This window comes from Mastigoproctus giganteus, chromosome 7 (assembly GCF_048544385.1).
Source record: "Mastigoproctus giganteus isolate SK-2022 chromosome 7, ASM4854438v1, whole genome shotgun sequence".
In the NCBI taxonomy this organism is placed as follows: Eukaryota; Metazoa; Arthropoda; class Arachnida; order Uropygi; family Thelyphonidae; genus Mastigoproctus; species Mastigoproctus giganteus.
This window is the reverse complement of record NC_143581.1, coordinates 191,246,334-191,265,684: the sequence shown is the minus strand read 5'-3', so window position 1 is coordinate 191,265,684 and position 19,351 is coordinate 191,246,334. Positions and strand designations below refer to the sequence as shown.

The 19,351-nt window shown below is 36.0% G+C and overlaps 1 protein-coding gene across 1 annotated transcript in view; it reads right to left on the bottom strand.

The window, feature by feature from the left end:
- Positions 1-19,351, bottom strand: part of LOC150083497 (uncharacterized) — a 656,046-nt gene that overhangs the window by 48,781 nt on the left and 587,914 nt on the right. Inside the window, exons 10-11 of the mRNA XM_090377318.1 lie at positions 14,092-14,162; positions 1,017-1,174 (exon numbers count right to left, since the gene is read on the bottom strand). Of these exons, the coding sequence (XP_090233444.1) occupies positions 1,017-1,174; positions 14,092-14,162 (229 nt within the window). The remainder of the gene's footprint in view (positions 1-1,016; positions 1,175-14,091; positions 14,163-19,351) is intronic.

Sequence of the window (19,351 nt, the reverse complement as noted above, 5' to 3'; positions counted from 1 at the left end):
GAGAGTCCATGAGACGTCGATGTGAGGCCTGTATTCAGGCAGAAGGTGGACATTTTGAAGAATTACTATAACACCTTATGTGAACAGTTAAGTGTCATAGACAGACCTTCAAAACTCGGAAACCAAGCATTTCCAGAACTATGTTGATATAAAATATTTTTATTGCCTACATACAAGGAACTCATTCCTGAAGTTATGCCGTGTATCTTTGAGACACCCTGTAAATTCTTACAATCCGAAACTAACGTTATTATCTCTATAATAAGGAAATACCCTAAGACAGAGATCAGCAATCTTTTTTACTAGAGAAGACAATCATGTTTTGAGCCTCAGGTGAAGTAATAACACAGCAAGAGATTTAGAAGTAACAAAAACTTTGCAAATCAAATGGCTTATGGCATTGAGGATAGCCATACCATTATTTTTAGCAGTTAAAATTAAAACTAATCATGTGAGCTTCAGGTGCACTGTACTGCAAGCTAGCAATCATTTGGCATGTTTGCTAGTTTGAGCAATTATTAGCAGCAGAGTTAAAAGATGGATAATAGTGAACTATACTTTCTTTTTCACTATTAACTGTGGTTATTTGGGGTAAAAGATAATTTTATTTATTTCCAAGTTTCATACTGTCAGACCAATGTTTTGGCATATCAGAAGGACACTGTGTAGGCTGCAAGTTGCCTTGCCTCTGCAAGAGATGGTAATTTAAAGATAATGTAGATAATTTAAGGATAACATAATGTAATGTTTAAAGATAATGAAATGAAATAAGAACTACAGAGTATGTAAGTAGTACATCAACTTCATAGTCACTCCTAACTTAACCAAAATTCAGACTACTGTGCTGTACTGCTCATTAAGCAGTATGACATAGGATATATCTGTTAAATGTTTTTCTTAAATTTTCTGTTAAGTTTATACAGTTAGTATAATATTTTTTATACATTTATTTCTATCATTCCTGAGCACATATCACTTCTTATATTCCAAAATATACAATACATTAAGTTACTTACCCTGTTTGGAACAAGTATTCAGCTTGGTCAGCAGCTTGAAGTCGGAAGACATGTTGCTTCTTGGTATAATCTGAAGCTTTACTAGCCAAGGCGTGATGTATCCTGATTGAATTGTGCAAGCTGTCATAAAGCTGGTTCTTCCGGAAACCATTTTCATCCTAGAATTAAACAAGTTCCCTTCTTAGTCATATGATAATTGAATGAAGTAAAATGAAGTAAATTAATTAAGAATTAAAAATGTTAAGAGTACTAAAACTGATGTCAAAAAGTATTTCCAATCACAGAAGAGAAGGCCTCATGCAGAGCTGTCCAAGGAAAATATATTCAAAGGGACAAAAGCAGATAACTTCAATTTTAACTCATTTATAAAATCATTCATAAAATTTTCTAGCCACACACCATATTTAGCTAGCATATTCCCTTAAATGCAAAAATTAAAAGAGAAGACTGTGGTAACAAAAATGCAAACATAGGCCATTAACATCAGGGCTCACATCTGGTGAGTATGGGCTAGGCACACCCAGGGTCCTGAGCTGGATATCATCATTCTCTTTCTTGGTGATTCCCTTCTGCTTCTCTCTCTCTCTCTCTCTCTCTCTCTCTCTCTCTCTCTCTCTCTCTCTCTCTCTCTCTCTCTCTCTCTCTCTGGGTAACTCAAATTTTTTTTTGGCTGATGCAGCATAAGCCTCAGGCTTCCTTGCATCATATGGCTAATAATAATTAGCAATACTCTGGATCTGATTATTAACAGCGACTCTTCATGCATTAAGAATCTACAGATAGAAGACTCACAAGGCAGCAGTGATCATACGTTTTCAATGTGGATTTACTTAAAGATATAACCTAATGTTGAAGGCATAGAGAAGAGCTTTTGCTTTAATAAAGATGACTATAATAGTCTCAGACAGTTTTTAAATTCTATGCAGTGGAACCAACTGATGAAGTTACCAATACCAAATTCTAAATAGGAAGCATTCCAATTAAGAGATAATGTTCAAGACAAATCTAAATGGATTACAGATGAACTAATGTGACTCATCATCCTTATAAAATTCCTCAGACATTCATGCATAACAAACTTTTTAGGGATGCAGATACCAGAAGTAAATCAATCTCTAACAGGGAGCTAAATGATTTTGTGATAATCAAGAGGAAGGTGGAAGAGAAATTATTTAAACTCAATTAAAACAAGTCAGTTAATACATACAGTGCATTATATTTCAAGCACTTTCGTTTTTTTCCTTAAATTAAATGCTTTTTTTTTTAATTTTCTACAGAAATGATTAAAGGAAATGAAAAGTAAATATAGTTATCTCTTTATCAATTGATTACTAAGATTATAACTTTATCAAACACTATGACATTAGTTAGTACACTTGCATCATTACTACACAATTCAATATTTTTGGACAAACTAAAGTTTGTACACTGGCATCATTATTGTAACATCTCATGTTGTGAAAATCCTTCTTATATTCACTTTCCTTCTTATTTGTACTTATTTTCAGTTGAGTACCACTGCTCAGACAGTACAATTTGGTACAAAATTTTAAATGAAAAGGGGAAGATTGCCTTGAAGTCCTAACTAATATAGATCCTGAAGGAATCTATAATTCTAGATATCATCAAATGCTTTTCCTCAAATCAATATCAAAATTCACCATAACCATATGTTGATTTTTAATGAAAGCACTGGGGACATCAATTGTAAGGTCAAGGAGGGCCAGTGTTTTTGATGCCAAACTGAACTGCTTTTACCAAATGTATTTAGTATCTGTAGTACAACATAATGTAATTTGGTATTTAGTATAGCATAACGTATGTCTTGAACTTGATAGCATAAGGTACAGGAATCCCCAATTAGCGCGGGTTCGATTAGTGCGAGACTTGAATTAGCACGGTTTATATTTAGCTACCAATTTTTGATTAGCAGAAATCCAATATTTCAATTAGCGTGTTATTTTGACTTGGCCTAAATAAACTGAAGCTGGTGATTCTACGAAAGTCAGTACTAAGCTACGAATGTAAATACACTGCTAAAGGATGCATAACATTAGAGAACATTATAGAAACACATCATTTGTTTTCTTAGTGAGCGCGCGGCTCTCTTCACAAAAGGGAATTACTGTTTATTTCGTGTCGCATCATACCTTCTCTATCGAGAAGCGTTATTGAGAAATAAACAAAAATGAACGCAAGATACAGTGTGGGAAGCTAGTTTGTTTTTCTACCATAAGAAAATAAAAAGAAACAGATTATTTCAAACGTGTATTATTACAACAATTGAAATATTTTCTAACATTATGCACTCAGAAGGACAACACCGGCCACACCACATTTATTACATACATGCAGATCAGTTGCTTTCAGTTGTTCTTGCGTTGTGTGTTAACATGTAGACTCCCATGTTATCTCCCGCCATTACGCGTTTTTTACATTAATTACTGTGCATACTTTTTTTACATTACATTACTTTTTTACATTAATTACTGTGCATTAATTTCTATTAAATTTTTTTATATATTATATTTTATATATTATTTAAAATATATATTATATATTTATATATTTTTTTATATATTTTATCAATAATTAACTATGGATAAAAGGAAAAGTGTATCTGATAGTGCCTCTGGTAAAAAGAAAAGAAAAGAAAAGTGATAACGTTAGATGAAAAAATTGAAGTCATAAAAAGGTTTGAAGATGGTGAGAGTAGAATACAAATTTCTCGACATTTTGGAATGCTTGAATCAACAGTTCGGACGATTTTAAGTAAAGCTAGTGCATATAAGGAAAAAGGTAAGCTTGCTTCATCGTCAGCATGCACACAAACTACAAGAAATAGAAGTGTTACAATGATTGAGATGGAATGTCTTTTAGCCATTTGGATAGACGACTGCAATCAAAAAAGAATTCCAATCTGCACAATGACCATAAAAACAAAAGCCTCATTATTATTATTATTATTATTAGTCATATGGTGCAAGGAAGCCTGAAGCTTATGCTGGACCAGCCAAAAAAAAAAAAAAAATTTGAGTACCCTGAGAGAGAGAGAGAGAGAGAGAGAGAAAAGAATGATGATATCCAGCTCAGGATCCTGGGTATGCCAAGCCCATACTCACTAGATGTGAGCCCCTGCCTTGAGTATTTTTGCAATGTTAAAGGAAAAGTCAATAATAGAAAACTTGGGTAGAGCAGTAACTGAAGAAAATGTTCAAGCAAGTTCTTCAAAAGAAAAAGTGATTGAAGCGGAAACAGAAAGAAATTTCACTGCCAGTAAAGGCTGGTTTGAATGTATTAAGAAAGAACAGGACTGCATAATGCTGCATTGACTGGAGAAGCGGCAAGTGCAGATAAAGATGCAGCCACGTAATATCCCGAAATTTTAAAGAAAATTGTTGATGATGGCGGCTACACAGATCAACAAATATTTAATGTTGATGAAACAGGTCTTTTTTGGAAATGAATGCCAAAAAAAAACTTTCTAGCAAAAAAAAAAAAAAAAAAAAAAGGCTCAACCAGGCTATAGTTTCCAAAGTTAAAATAACACTTTTATTGGGAAGCAATGCAGAAGGTGATCTGAAATTAAAACCCATAGTTATCTATAGAAACGAAACTCCCAGATCTTTTGGTAAAGGTTTTAATAAAGCAAGCCTACCTGTTGTTTGGCACTCTAATAGAAAAGCTTGAGTCACGAAAGCTTTATTTGAATAGTGGTTCACTTGCTATTTTTGTTTGAAAGTTAAGGTCTACTTCAAAATTTTATTAATTTTAGACAATGCCCTGGGCCACCCACCAGCACTTTCTGATTTGTGTGAAAACACGAAAGTTATTTTTTTAATTCAAATATGACAAGTCTTTTACAGCCTATGGATCAAGGCATAATCGCTACTTTTAAGGCCTATTATTTACACGGAACGTTTGCGCAAGCAATTGAAGCAACAATTGGAGATGGTGCAGTTTCTTTAGTTGAATTTTGGAGCAATTACATCAGGTTTGTTTGTTTGTTTTGGGATTTATTGGGCACATCGGCAACTATGACCATAGTGCGCCATTACATCAGGAAAGCAATAGACAATATTCGTGAGTCATGGTCAGAAGTAACATCCAGCAATATGAGAGCAGTTTAGAAGGATATTTTGCCACATTGCGCAAATGATTTCTGTAGTTTCACTCATGTCAACACTGTTATTGATGAAATAGCAAATATTGGAAGAGATCTATACTTTGATGAAATCAACAACAGTGATGTTCACAAATTGCTGGAATCACATTCAGAACAATTAAGTGATTCTGACCTCCTTAATATTGATGAACAATGAGTATATGATGAGGTGGAAATTTTTGAGGAAAAAAATGTTCAAGAAAAGAAGTTGACATTAAAAGAACTTGAAGGAACATTTCATGCAGCTGAAAATTTGAAACAATTAATCATGAATGCAGACGCAGATATCGAGCGCAGTAGGCAAATTTGCAGGAACACTGAAAAAGATGTGTATCCATACAAGCAAATTTATGATGAAAGGAAGAAAGAAAAGTCTGTGCAAACCAGCCTTTTGAAATTTTTAAAAAGAAATAAAGTGAGTTATATATTGTAATTTTTTAATTTCAATAAACTTTTGATTACTCAAAATATTTATAATTATCCTTTGCTTTTATTACTGCTGTACATTAAACTGCCATAAAAAAATGTATTTTTAAAAATACAAAATTGGAACAAATTAGGCTATTTTATACTGATTAAATAACTTTGATTAGAGCGATTTCACAGCCATTTCCGCGGAACCAATTAATCGCACTAATCGAGGGATTCCTGCATAACATAAAACTAGATAATACATATTACTGCATTTAGGAAAATCCAGTGATATTGTAATTAATTAAATAATTAAATTTATTAATCACATTAATTTTTATTGCTAATCAATTGAATTGTATTTAAGTGAAAATTATGCCCCAAACTAGAGTGGAAAAGCTATGAGCACAAAATAGTAGGGGTGCTGTAGCTCGTGATGGGAGAGGGGAACCAAAGGAGCAATACTCCAATGCATCACAACCTAAAAAAAATGTGCAACTTTTGAAATGCTTGCAGACCTTTCTGGAACAGGATATGCTAGGTGTAGGTATAGAGAGTGTGAATAAATTAGGAGCCAACTCACTGTTCCGATGAGTGTTTATGAGTGCTTGAAGAATAGGGTAGTGCCCTCAAAGGAATTAAAATGGGGGTCTATCAAGCTCTCAGCTGTCCAACTCAATGCCAGAGCTCACTCTTGTGCATCAGACAACACAGCAGCAATCTTCAAGGCAGAATGCACTGGTTCTACAGGAGGTAGGTATTGTCGGTGACTCTATTATTGGTTAAATGGGAAATATGTTGTGCAAGAAGGATAGGTGGAATAGGACCAGACCAAGGTATGTCTGCCAGGGGCAAAAGTAAATGATGTTGTAGAGCAGATATCATCTTTTAAGGACACAAAAGATGATATCGTTGTACCCGTTGGCAGTAATGATATTAAGAGTAGATCTGAAGACACTTAACAAGTGCAGGGCAATGTTGGCAAAAAGTCATGAGTTATGACTGAATTTGAAACTGTTTGCAATTCTGCCCAGACACAATAGGAGGGAGTATACATTGAGAGCCTTGTCAATCAATTCAGCCTTGGATAGAATGTGCAAGGCTTGCGGGGTAGAATTTTTCTCAGCGTGATCCATGCTTGTTAACAGCAGACTTTTAATAACACAGAATATGATAGGATACACTTGAATTGAATGGGCACAAGAATATTTTCTGATGCTATCAAGGCAATGATAGGTAGTTTGAAAAACTGCTAACCTGGATGGATACATAGACTAATAGTTTAACTAGAGCCTTAGGCACAGGGAAAAGTGATTCTTGCATTGCTACTATTAGTACAGGCAGCTGCATAGAAAGCAAGGTGTCTGAGATTTCAGGCCCTGCTGTCGGTCATCATGGAACAAATCAGTACACTGGCTGTGTTAGAGTAACTAAGAACACGTGAACCTATACTGCATGTGCACTAATGCAATGAGCATTGTAAATAAATTTGATGCAGACACACCAAATACACATAAAATGCAGTCACTGTAGGAATAGTGGAGACATGGTATTACTCAGACATAGGTGATGCTGAATTTGAATATGGGGAGTACAGTTTATACAGGAAGGACAGACATGACAGAAGAGATGAAGGGGTTTTGGTCTTAGTTAAGAAGAATATTAAATCTAAGGCAGTGCATCCAGTTGATTTGGGTGACGAGTGCAATGTTCAGTTAGTCTGGTATGATATAATCACTGGGAAAACAAAATTGAGAGTAGGAGTGTGTTATAGGCCTTATGACTATTGAGTATACCAAACAGCTATACAGGGTAGTAGAGTGGACCAGCAAATCAGAACATCTCATAATTGGGGATTTTAACTTGATGTCGACTTGATGATTTTTTTTTTGTGATGTCTTGGATGACTGTTTTCTACAGCAGCATGTTAAAGAGGCAACAAGAGGAAGCAATACCCTTGATCATATTATCAGCAGTGATTCTTCATGCATTAAGAATCTGCAGGTAAAAAATCACTGGTTGCCAGCGATCACAGTGTACTAACGTGGAATTTAATTAAAGACATAACTACTCTCAAGGGTAAAGGCTTTTGCTTTCATAAGGGTGACTACAGAGATCTCAGACAGTTTTTAAATTATGTGCAGTAGGACCAACTGATGATGTTACAAACAGAAAATTCTAAATGGGAATTAATCAAAGAAGCTACTAGACTTTTCATACCAACAAAAAAAATACTGTTTTCAAGGCTTAGACCTAAATGAATGTCATATGAACTATTTAGACACATGGCAAGAAGAAAAGTGCATGGGACGCATATAAATTATCAGGTGATGCATAAGCCTATGGCAAATATAAATTAGTTTGTAATCAAGTCACATAGGAGGTTAGGCAAGATAAGGCAGGTTATGTGAAGGCTCTAGCAAAGAATGCAAAGACTTCCGTGCTTATATTAACAGGAGAATGAAGGGGTGAATCATATTGAGCCAAATGATGTCTACATGTTAACTGTTGATGACCCTGCTCAGGTTGAAGATAAATTGAATAGGTATTTTGCATCTACTTTCACACATGGGGAATTCTTTAGGGAAGGGGATGTCAGAAGTTTATCAAACTCTAACAAGGAGCTGAATGACTTTGTGATAACTGAAAAGAAAGTGGAGGAGAAATTGTTGAGGATGGTCATAAAAAAGGCACTGGGATGGATGGAATCTATCCAATAATATTAAGGGTGGCAGCAAACTCTTAGCCATAATTATGAGAGCACCCTTGGAGTTAGGGGAGGTCCCTATATACTGGAGATGTGAATCCATAAAGGGAGATCAAAAGGCAACATAAGTAATTGCAGACCTGTTACCTTAATTTCTGTTTCAGAGAAAATAACAGAATCACTGGTTAAAAAATAATGCACGATCACTTGGACAGGCATGCAATTATACTGCAATCACAGATTGATTTGTCAAGGGGCAGCCTTGTCTAACCAATCTGAGAAGTTACTATGATGCAGTGACCAAGGAAATGGATGCAAAAAATAATTTTGACATCATATACTTATTTTTCAGAAAGGCTTTTGATACTGTTGCCCATAAAAGAATGCTGTACAACCTGCAGCAATGTGGCATTAAGTGCAAGTTACTGTTATGGATGAAGGGATGGTTAAGTGGAAGAAGGCAGAGAGTGGTTATCAATTGTCACTGCTCTTTGTGGACTAATGTTATCAGTGGAGTTCTCCAAGATTCAGTGCTGGGTTCATTGTTGTTTTCAATATTTATAAATGGTATTGATGAAAGTATATCAGGTTTAATGTCTAAGTTTGCAGATGATACAAAGGTTAGCAGGGTGGTTAATGACAGTCATCAAGGTGAGCTACTGCAACAAGATGTAGGAAAATTGGGTCGATGAGCTGAGAAATGGCAGTTGAAGTTTAATATTAACAAATGCAAAGCACATGGGTAGCAGTAATTGCAGAGTAACTTATCAACTTTGTGGTACTACACTGAGGGTAGTGGAGAATGAAAAAGACCTGAAGGTAATTGTTCAGTTAGACAAGAAATTCTCTGAGCAGTGCAGACATGTTTCCAGGACAGCTCATGGGGTTTTGTCAATTATATACAGAATCTTTGCTAGCAGCAATAAGGAAGTAATTATCCCCTTGTGTAAGGTCATAGTTAGGCTACATCTTGAGTACTGTATACAGGTCTGAAGGCCTCATTTTAGGAAGGATGTAGTTCTACTGGAATGGGCACAGAGAAGGGCAATCAGATTGATGAAGGAAACAAAAGGGTACGCTTGCCTAGAAAGGCTTCAGTTCTGCAAATTGTACCGTCTTGAGACTGGGTACCTGCAGGGAGATGTGACCAAAGTGTTTAAAGTCTTGAATGGTTGAGTAAGCTGAATGTTAATGCATTCTTCCATTTGCTGAGACTACACACGAGGGGGAATAAATTCAAGTTGAGCAAGGATGGTTGCAGGACAGATGTGCGGAAGTTTGCTTTCAGTCAGTGGGTGGTTGATTGTTGGAACAAGCTTCCAACTGTTGTTCTAGAAGTGGATGAGTTGAATAAATTCAAAGGAGAACTAGATAAATTCTTGGAAGTTATGGATGGGTGAACTGTGTTTTTTTTTTTTTTTTTGTTTGATACTATATAAGCTTGCTTTCTTGGAAGAGGGAAAACCATAGGTTGTCCATCTCCTTTTCTTTTATTAATTATTATTATTATTATTATTATTTTATTCTTTTTTTTTTTTTTTTTTTTTGGCTGGGCCAGCATAAGCCACAGGCTTTTTTTGCACCATGTAGCCATTGCTACTAATACTAATACTGCTGGCTGAAAGCAAATTTCCATACATTTATCCTGAACCATCCCTTTGCAATTTAAATTTATGCCCCTCAGGTGTGTTGTCTGAGCAAGGTAAGGATGCCATCAGCATTTAGCTTACTGAATTCATTCAAAGCCTTAAACACCTCAACAAGATTTCCCAAGAAGTGTTTAGTTTCCAACCTCTGCAATATGCAAAATTGAAAAGACTGTAAAAGTTCTCTTTTGCTCCCTTAATTAATTTTGCAAATGCAAAGCATTTGCAAAATTTGCTCTGTTCTGCACCCATTCCAATGGACAGATCTGTATCCTTCTTAAAATGAGGCTTCCAGAACCTGCATGTAGTACATAAGATGTAACCTAACCATTGCCTTATACGATGGGATAACCATGTTGTTATTGCTGCTGGCAAATTTTTGGTTTCAAGATTGGATGATAATTCTGGAGTTCTGAGTGCTCTTTTCCACTTTTCAAAAAAGCCATAATTACTGAATGTCTCACCTGATCAATGTTTTCTAGAAAACATTGATCCAAGTGAGGTATTCAGTAATTATAGTAATTTATAATAATTATATAATTAAAGTAGAGAGTAATTTATCTACAATGGATAATTTTTTTCTAGAAAACATTTATTGATTGTGGCCAAATGATTAGAATGTCATCAATATATCTATCCCAGCATATGGGAAATTGTCTAATAGGGGAATTTGTCTAAGGCTATGTCTTCAAATGCACTCATGAAAATTTCTGCTAGGAGGGAAGAGGGAGGGGATTGCCCATACTTATTTCGTTTTGTTTGTATAGGGTGTTGGAGAATCTGAAGTAGCCTTTCCCAACTGAAAGATCAATTACATCCAGGAAGGGGGGAATAAGTCTGTGTTAATAAAGTGGCCAATTTTCTGATGTATTATGTTTTTTGTTTGATTTAGAGGAATATTGGTAAACATGTTGTCTATGTCAAATGAAATTAACAGATCAGTGCTATTATATGTATGTTCTGGAGTTGTTCGTGTAGGTGATATGTGTTTTTTTTTATTGGTCTTGGGTCATTTGGGGGAATTGGAGTAATTATACTAACTAGCCTGTGCTACATTGCTTCCAGGGTGAGTTTTTCCATTGACAATGGGTCTAATGGGGTATCCTTCTTTGTGAGCTTTTATGTTACTGAATAAGGTCAAGGTTTCAGGGTATCAAAGGCATGTAGATAAACAACAACCACATATACATTTTCAAAAGCAGAGCAGATAAAAAACAAAAATAAAAATCATAATAAGTGTGTCTCAAAAAAAACAGAATACCATCCCCCCCTTCTAACATAATCTTGAACTCAGCCATACAATTAAGATGCTCACAAAGATTAGCTGCCAAACATATATCTAATCCTAAAACATCCAACTACATATCCTCATTCTAAATACCCTCAGCAACAAATTAACATATGAAGAGCCTCAATCGTTGTTGTTGTTTGGTTTTTAGGAGCATTTGCAACTAAGGCCATATTGCTCCGGGAATACGCAGTGGTCATTCCCTTGACCTTTCCGCATCCTCCGTATTTGGTGGTGACGGGCTCGAACCCCGGTCTAATCAAGAAGTGTGTGCTACACACTGCTGCTCCTTCCCACCTGGCTACGGAGGCGCCTTGCCTCAATCGTAGTTTTAATTCAAAACATTATTAGTTTTACAGTACAGAACATATATATATAACGAATTGTAAACTACCCTGGTATGTGAGGCTAATAGTGTCATGTGGACAGCATTACCAGAGTAAGTATTCGTAGTTATCCATTTACTTAATGTTAATTTATTTAATTTTAATTATTAATCTTATTAACCACATTAATAACTAATGAAAAATTATCTAAAGCTGTTAAAATTTAATCTTTATCCAATGTTTGCTAATAGTTAACTAATTCAAGACTAAACAAATAAGAAATGTGTAATCACATTAATAACTTTATGTAAATCAAATCATTATAATTTAGCAGTTCTGCTGTCTTTACAGTCACTGAAAGACATGGTACAAGAAGTACCAAGAAATGTCTGAGAATAATCAATTTAATTGGGAAAGAACGTTACGTGGTTTCTGTCCGTAAGGTAAAATTTTTTATACTATATATACAGGGTGATTCACTACCAGTGCGACAAACTTGCAGGAGGTGTAGGGGGCACAAAGACGAATTGGAATCACATAGCATTGCAGGGTCCGAAATGCCTTTGTCATGCGGTAGAGGACAAAGAACAGTGATCCCGCTGGAAGTCAGCATTTGCGAACCATTTCTGTTGAAGAAACCAAGTAGCAAAAGTCCTCCGGAGTGGATAATCCGCAGGCTCCAGTGATTGGACGCGTTGCAGATGGTATGAACTCATTTGGTTTGTTGACAGTATCCTCCATACAGTGGATTGGGAAATACCCAATCGTTGGCCTATCGCTCAAGTACTCGTACTCAGATTGCCTTCTGCAAGACGTAGGACATTCTCCTCATTGTCTGGTGTCCTCGTCGTTCGTTCTCGATTCATGGTACCTCTCGTGAAACAGCCAGTCTCACGTAACCTTCTGTACACACGTGCGAAAATCATACGATGAGGAGCATGCCTGTGTGGGAAACGTTCCTGGTACAAGTGCAGAGCGGCGCGCCATTACAGTCCGCAGCTCCATATGCGAGGTGCATGTCGGCCAGTTCAACGTTTGAATACTCGTCCATCCTACTGCCTCGGGAACTGGTTCGCAAATGCTGATTTCCAGCGGGATCGCTGTTCACGCAACCTCCCGTTCAACGTCCTCTACCGCATGACGAAGGCATTTTGGACCCTGCAATGCTATGTGATTCCAATTTGTCTTTGTACCCCCTACACCTCCTGCAAGTTCGTCGCACTGGTAGTGAATCACCCTGTATATTAATATATATAATAATAATAAAATAACACTATTATGCCATGCAAAAATTCTTAACAAATAAAGGTTTTATTAAACTCATATATAATACAAACTCAGTACTACATCAATCTGTTAGCAGTTAATGTTTCGTAATTCTTGCTGAATCCCATTTTCAGACCATAAATAATATACATAAATGATAAATGAATAGGGTAGCATTTATGGTCTGAAGTTGGGGTTTTGGCAAGAATCCTGAAACGTCACCTGCTAACAGATCAGTGTAGTATTGAGCTTGTATTATATACGAGTTTAATAAAACCTGTTTTTGAAGAATTTTCATGTGGTATAATAGTATTATTTTATTATTATTATATATATATAATAAAATAACACTGAATGCCAAAGCATTACAAAGACTCATGGTCATGCAAAGAAGTATGGAATGCCAAATTTTGAACTTAACCAAAAGAGACAAAAAAACATGTGCATGGATTCACAAACAAACTAAGATCTGTGATATCACTGAAAGAACAAAGTGAATCAACGAAACTGTGAAATTGGCTGGTGTACAATGGCAACAGAAAGCACAAGACAGCAACTGTTGGAAACATGTTGAGGGGGGTCTTCATCCTGCAGTAGATGAAGGCCTCCTTAATGGCTAAAAATGTTGATGATGATTAATATATATAGTATAAAAATATTACCATATTAATCTGTAATTCTTTAAGAAATTAAAAACAAATTACACTTCACACAGGTTTAAGTGCTCATTATTTCACCAATTTCCAGTTCTTGATACACTTGCACACTATGCCACTAAAAGAATATTTAAAATTCCCAAATCTGCACTGTTCAAATGTAGTTAAGGACTGTAATTCAGATGTTTCTGCAAACCAGTTGATTTTCTAGAGAAACTTTTGTTTCTGTGCCTGTTTTATGTTTAGTTAACTATACATCTAAGAAAGGTGTGCTCTAGCTATTTTTGATATAATTCTATTCACTGGCTGTAAAAGAAAATCTCCAAATTACAACTTCTAGTATATTGAAACACTTTTATTTCCATCTACTGATTCTTAAACATTCTGATAATTTCTTTTAGAAGGAACTATTCAACTTGTTCACAACAACAAACTAGTAGTTTTGATTCTGTGAGATTCTGTTCCTGGGGAAGCATTTCCATTATCAAGCACTAATAGTAAGAACTAAACGCATACTCTATATTATAAATAATGAACACTAAACACAACTGAACTTTCATGAGAAATAATAAAATAATTGAATTTAAAAAATGTTATTGACAAAACCTACCTTATGGAGGTACAAAACCAAGTCTCGCAATGTAGCATAGAACATTTTCCATCCTCTTTTTCCCAGTGGAGCTAAAAAAACAAAGAAATTCAACAATAAAAAAAACTTAATTCATTATTTAAACAATGAAACTAAATTTAATGTTACTTTAAGCCAGAGCGAGAGAATAATTTTTACCTGTGTTTCTTAATTTATTTGAGTAGAATATCATCATCATAATCAGAAAACACACTTGGTATGTTTCTAATATTTTGAATGTTGAGATTATAAATTTAATGGCATAATGCATATTCATATTTAAATTAGATAATAATGCCACCTGCATTAGATCTCTATCTTGCTCTCTTGTTTGTTGTTGTTGTTTGTTATTTGGTTTCTAGGAGCATCAGCAACTAAGGCTATATTACTCCAGGGATATGCAGTGGTCATTCTCTGACCTTTCCGCCTCCTCCTCCGTATTTGGTGGGCACGGGCTCGAACCCCGGTCTAATCAAGAAGCGTGTGCTATGCACTGCTGCTCCTGCCCACCTGGCTACGGAGGTGCCCTTGCTCTCCTGGGGACACTGTGTTCCATCGTATGACAGTGACAAGCTTGGATTTATGGTCAATTTAGAAATGACACTGCAATCCATGAGTCAACTTTTTATTAATATGGTTTCTAATTCAATAATGTTAATAAAAGAGGCGAATCCATAATTTGTTAATGTAGCAGTAGTGGCGACACCACTTGTTACAAGGATGGTAGTGAATGGTCTGACAGATCCCAGATTTTCTTCTTTTTTTTTTTTTCCTGCTTTGGATATAGCAATGCTTCACCTTTTAATAATGAATTACAATGTTTATTAAATGTACAGGTAACCCCAACATAACACTGATAATTCGTTCTGGAAAAACAGAGTGATAAGTAAATCAGCGGTAAGTGAGCGCCATATTCCCATAAGGCAACATACGTATTTCTGAGTTGTGGTCTATGCCATAGGATATTTTCTGATAAATAATAAACAGTAGCGAAAAGATGCACAAATGTCAGTCAAAATATTTAATATTCAAAAATTTGTACATATAAAATATTCTATATTACATACATATATAATTATGTGGTAAGTAACTACATTAGGTATCAAAACTTAAAATGCCAATTAAAATCACGAAGAATTTATTATTCTGATGGCCCTGGGTTGTTGAGTTTTCATATCTTTGGACTGAAAAATGTGTCGATTTTGGGTTGTACCTTGTACTTCTTCCTCTTGTTGTACAAAATCATACAGGGATTCATTTCTTTCTTTTAATTTCTTATTACCTTGGAACTTTGTTCCATGTAAGGTTCACTCTCCCAGAAATAATCACACATTTTTTCAAAGTGTTCGAAAGCTTCACCAAGTCCTTTCGCAGTCAGTGAATTTATTGGTTCTTCATCTACAGCAGGGGTGGCCAACGAGTCGATGGCGATCCACAAGTCAATTGCGGCTTTAATTTTGGTCGATCACAACAAATTTTAAATATACAGTCATCCCTCGATTTGCACAGTCAGGTATACTACCAAAATTTTATATTGCGCAGAAGGTTTTGCTACCTTTTTTATTTTTTAATGAAGCTTCAAAAATAGGAATGAGGAGCAGATTTTGAAAATTTATTATTATTTTTTTTGCATGATTGAAGATTTCATTGAGAGAGAAACACATTTCACCATTATAATGTAAAATACCATAGAATTACAGATATTATTGCAAATGCAATAAGAATGAGTTTACTACCAGTATATAATTAGATTGTGCTATCAGAAAAGTGCACATTGTTTTTATTGTTTTACGGTCGTGACCTCCAGAAATAGCTTTAGAGAAATATCATAAAGGCATTCAAAATGATTGAAAGGCTTTTGATAATGTTGCACATGGAAGACTGCTGCACAAATTGAAGCAGTGTGGCATTGGAGCCAAATTCCTGGTATGGATAAAGGAATGGTTGATGTGGAGAAGACAGAGGGTGGTAATCAATGGACACTGCTTATCGTGGACTAATGCTATTAGTGGAGTTCCTCAGGGTTCAGTGTTGGGTCCATTGTTGTTTTCTATATTTATAAATGATATTGATGATGGTATATCAAGCTTAATGTCCAAGTTTGCAGACGATACAAAGGTTGGCAGGGTTGTTAAGGACACTACTGATGCCATGCTGTTGCAACAGAATCTGGAAAGGTTGAACAGATAGGCCGAGAGGTGGCAAATGAAGTTTAACATTGACAAATGTAAAGTACTACATATGGGAAACAGTAACTCCACAGCAACGTATCAACTCTGTGGTACTACACTGACAGTGATAGAGAATGAAAAGGACCTGGGGGTAATTGTGCAGGCAGATATGAAGTTCTCTGAGCAGTGCAGACGGACTGCAAGAGTAGCTCATGGTGTCTTGTCAATGATATACGGGAATTTTTCTAGCAGGGATAAGGAGGTGTTATTCCCTTGTATAAGGCAATGGTCAGGCCACACCTTGTCAGGCCACACAGGTCTGGAGGCCTCACTTCAAGAAGGATCTAGAGCTGCTGGAATGAGTACAGAGAAGGGCAACAAGATTAGTGAATGGAACAAAGGGTTGCTCTTACAAAGAAAGGCTTAATTTTGAAAATTACAGTGTCTGGAGACTAGGCACTGGCAAGGTGATCTGACAGAGGTGTATAAAGCCCTGAATGGTTTGAGCATGCTCAATGCCGATGGGATTCTTTCTCTTGCTCAGAATAATCACCTGAGAGGGCATAAATTCAAATTGAGGAAAGACAGATGTAGGATAGATGTGCAGAAATTTGCCTTTAGCCAGCGGGTAGTTGGTTGGTGGAACAGACTTCCATCCCTTGTTGTGGAAGTCGATAGCCTAAACAAATTTAAGGCTCAGCTGGACAGGTATATCGAACGAACGGAGAGGTGAAATGGGAGTGGTTTTTTTTTTTTTGGCTGATGCTGCATAAGCTTGCTTTCTTGCATCATATGCCTCTACTAATGCTAATGCTAAAATGAGGCCTCCAGATCTCCATGCAGTACTCAAGGCGTGGCCTAACCATTGCCTTATACAGAGGGATAGGCGCCTCCGTAGCCAGGTGGGCAGGAGCAGCAGTGCGTAGCACATGCTTCTTGATTAGACCGGGGTTCGAGTCCGTGACCACCAAATACGGAGAGGATGCAGAAAGGTCAGGGAATGACAACCGCATATCCCTGGAGCAATATGGCCTTAGTTGCTAATGATCCTAAAAACCAAATAACAACAGAGGGACAATCACCTCTTTTCCCTGCTAGCAAAATTCCTGTATATCATTGACAACACCCCATGACTGCCGTGGCAGCCTGTCTGCATTGCTCAGAAAATGGCATAACTGACTGCACAATTACTCCCAGATGTTTTTCATTTTCTACCACCTTAAGTGTAGTACCTCGCGGTTGGTACATTTCTCTGGGGTTACTTCTACCCATATGCAGTACTCTGCATTTTTCAATGTTAAACTTCAGTTGTCACTTCTCAGCCCATCTGCCCAAATTTTCTAAATTCTGTTGCAGTAACGCACTGCCATTACTGTCATTAACAACCCTGCCAACCTCTGTATCATCTGAAAACTTCGATAATAAGCCTGATATGCCTTCATCAATATCACTGATAAATATACAAAACAACAGTGGACCCAATACCGAATCCTGTGGGACTCCACTAATAACATCAGTCCACGAAGAGCAGCACCCATTGATTACCACCCTCTGTCTTCTCCCACTCAACCATCCCTTCATCCATTATAGCAACTTACCCTTAATACCATTCTGCTCCAATTTGTACAGTAGTCTTCCATGTGCAACAGTGTCAAAAGTTTTCCTGAAATCCAAGTATATGATATCAAAATTATTTTTTGCATCCAGTTCCTTTGTAACTACATCATGATATCCTATCAAGTTTGTCAGACAAGACTTTCCCTTAATAAACCCATGCTGTGTCTGAATTATTGCTGCAGTCTTGTCTAGATGATCCTGCAATGCATCTTTAACCAGTGACTTCATTATTTTACCCGGAACAGAAGTTAAACTAACTGGTCTGTAATTACTCGTGTCACCCTTTGATCCCCCTTTGTGAATTAGGGATACATTTGCACATATCTAATCCGTGGGGACCTCCCCTGAGTCCAAGGATGCTCTTATAATTATGGCTAAGGGTTTGCTTACTTCCTTTGCCGCCTCCTTTAATATAACTGGGTAGATCCCATCCACCCCAGGTGCCTTTCTTATGTTTAACTTCAACAATTTTCCCTCCACTTTGTTCTCAGTTATTACAAAATCATTAAGCACCCTGTTACATTACAGTAAATTAAAGTGATCTGAATTTGGAATTACAAGGAAAAAAATAAAAATGTGGGTGACATGATTAGTAATATTTCTGCACATAAATATCAATTTTTGGCAATGGCTGAGGATCTCAAAGAAAAAAAATTCGATTATTTGCAAAAGTATCCTGTTTTTGAATTCAATAGTGAGAAGTATGTTTCTGAAATTGAGAATGTGGTGGACGATTTTGAAACCAGAATCAGTGACTGTACAACAATTGAAGATATTGTTCAATATATTTCTTATCCATTTAATGTCCACTTAGATATGAGACAAATTTCAGAAAAAATCACTGCGATTTTTCACATGGAGAAAATATTACTTCAAAATGAAATTATTACATTGTGAAATGATATCTTCCTAAAGGCCAGATAATCAGAAGACTTTTAGAAATATGTTTGCCAAGAAAAGTACCCAAATGTAAAAAAATGCAGTGAACTTTTAAATTGCTGTTTTGGTTCCACATATCTGTGTGAATTGGCATTTTTGTATTTGAAACAAACAAACAGAATTGCTGTGCTCCAACAGACTTGCATACAGAAGATTCTTTACAGTTGGACTTATCACAGTATATCCCCGATTTTGAAAGCTTGGCAGATGACATGAAAACAGAAACTTTGCATAAATTAAAATTTTAAATATGTATGAATTTAAAATAAGAATTCTGAATTGTATTGAATTTTAAAATTTATAAATAATATTTTTCAATATGTGTTGATTAACTTTTTTAACCTTGTGCAATGAAATTTTTGAGATGGTAGATCGTGGTACATTCTGAAGGAAAAAAGTAGATCGCATCACAAATTAAGTTGGCCACCCCTGATCTACAGAATCTTGATCATCGTCTCCCTCAATTGCACACTCTTGTGTTTTTTGTCATTTCCACGAGTTCTTCATTTGAGAAG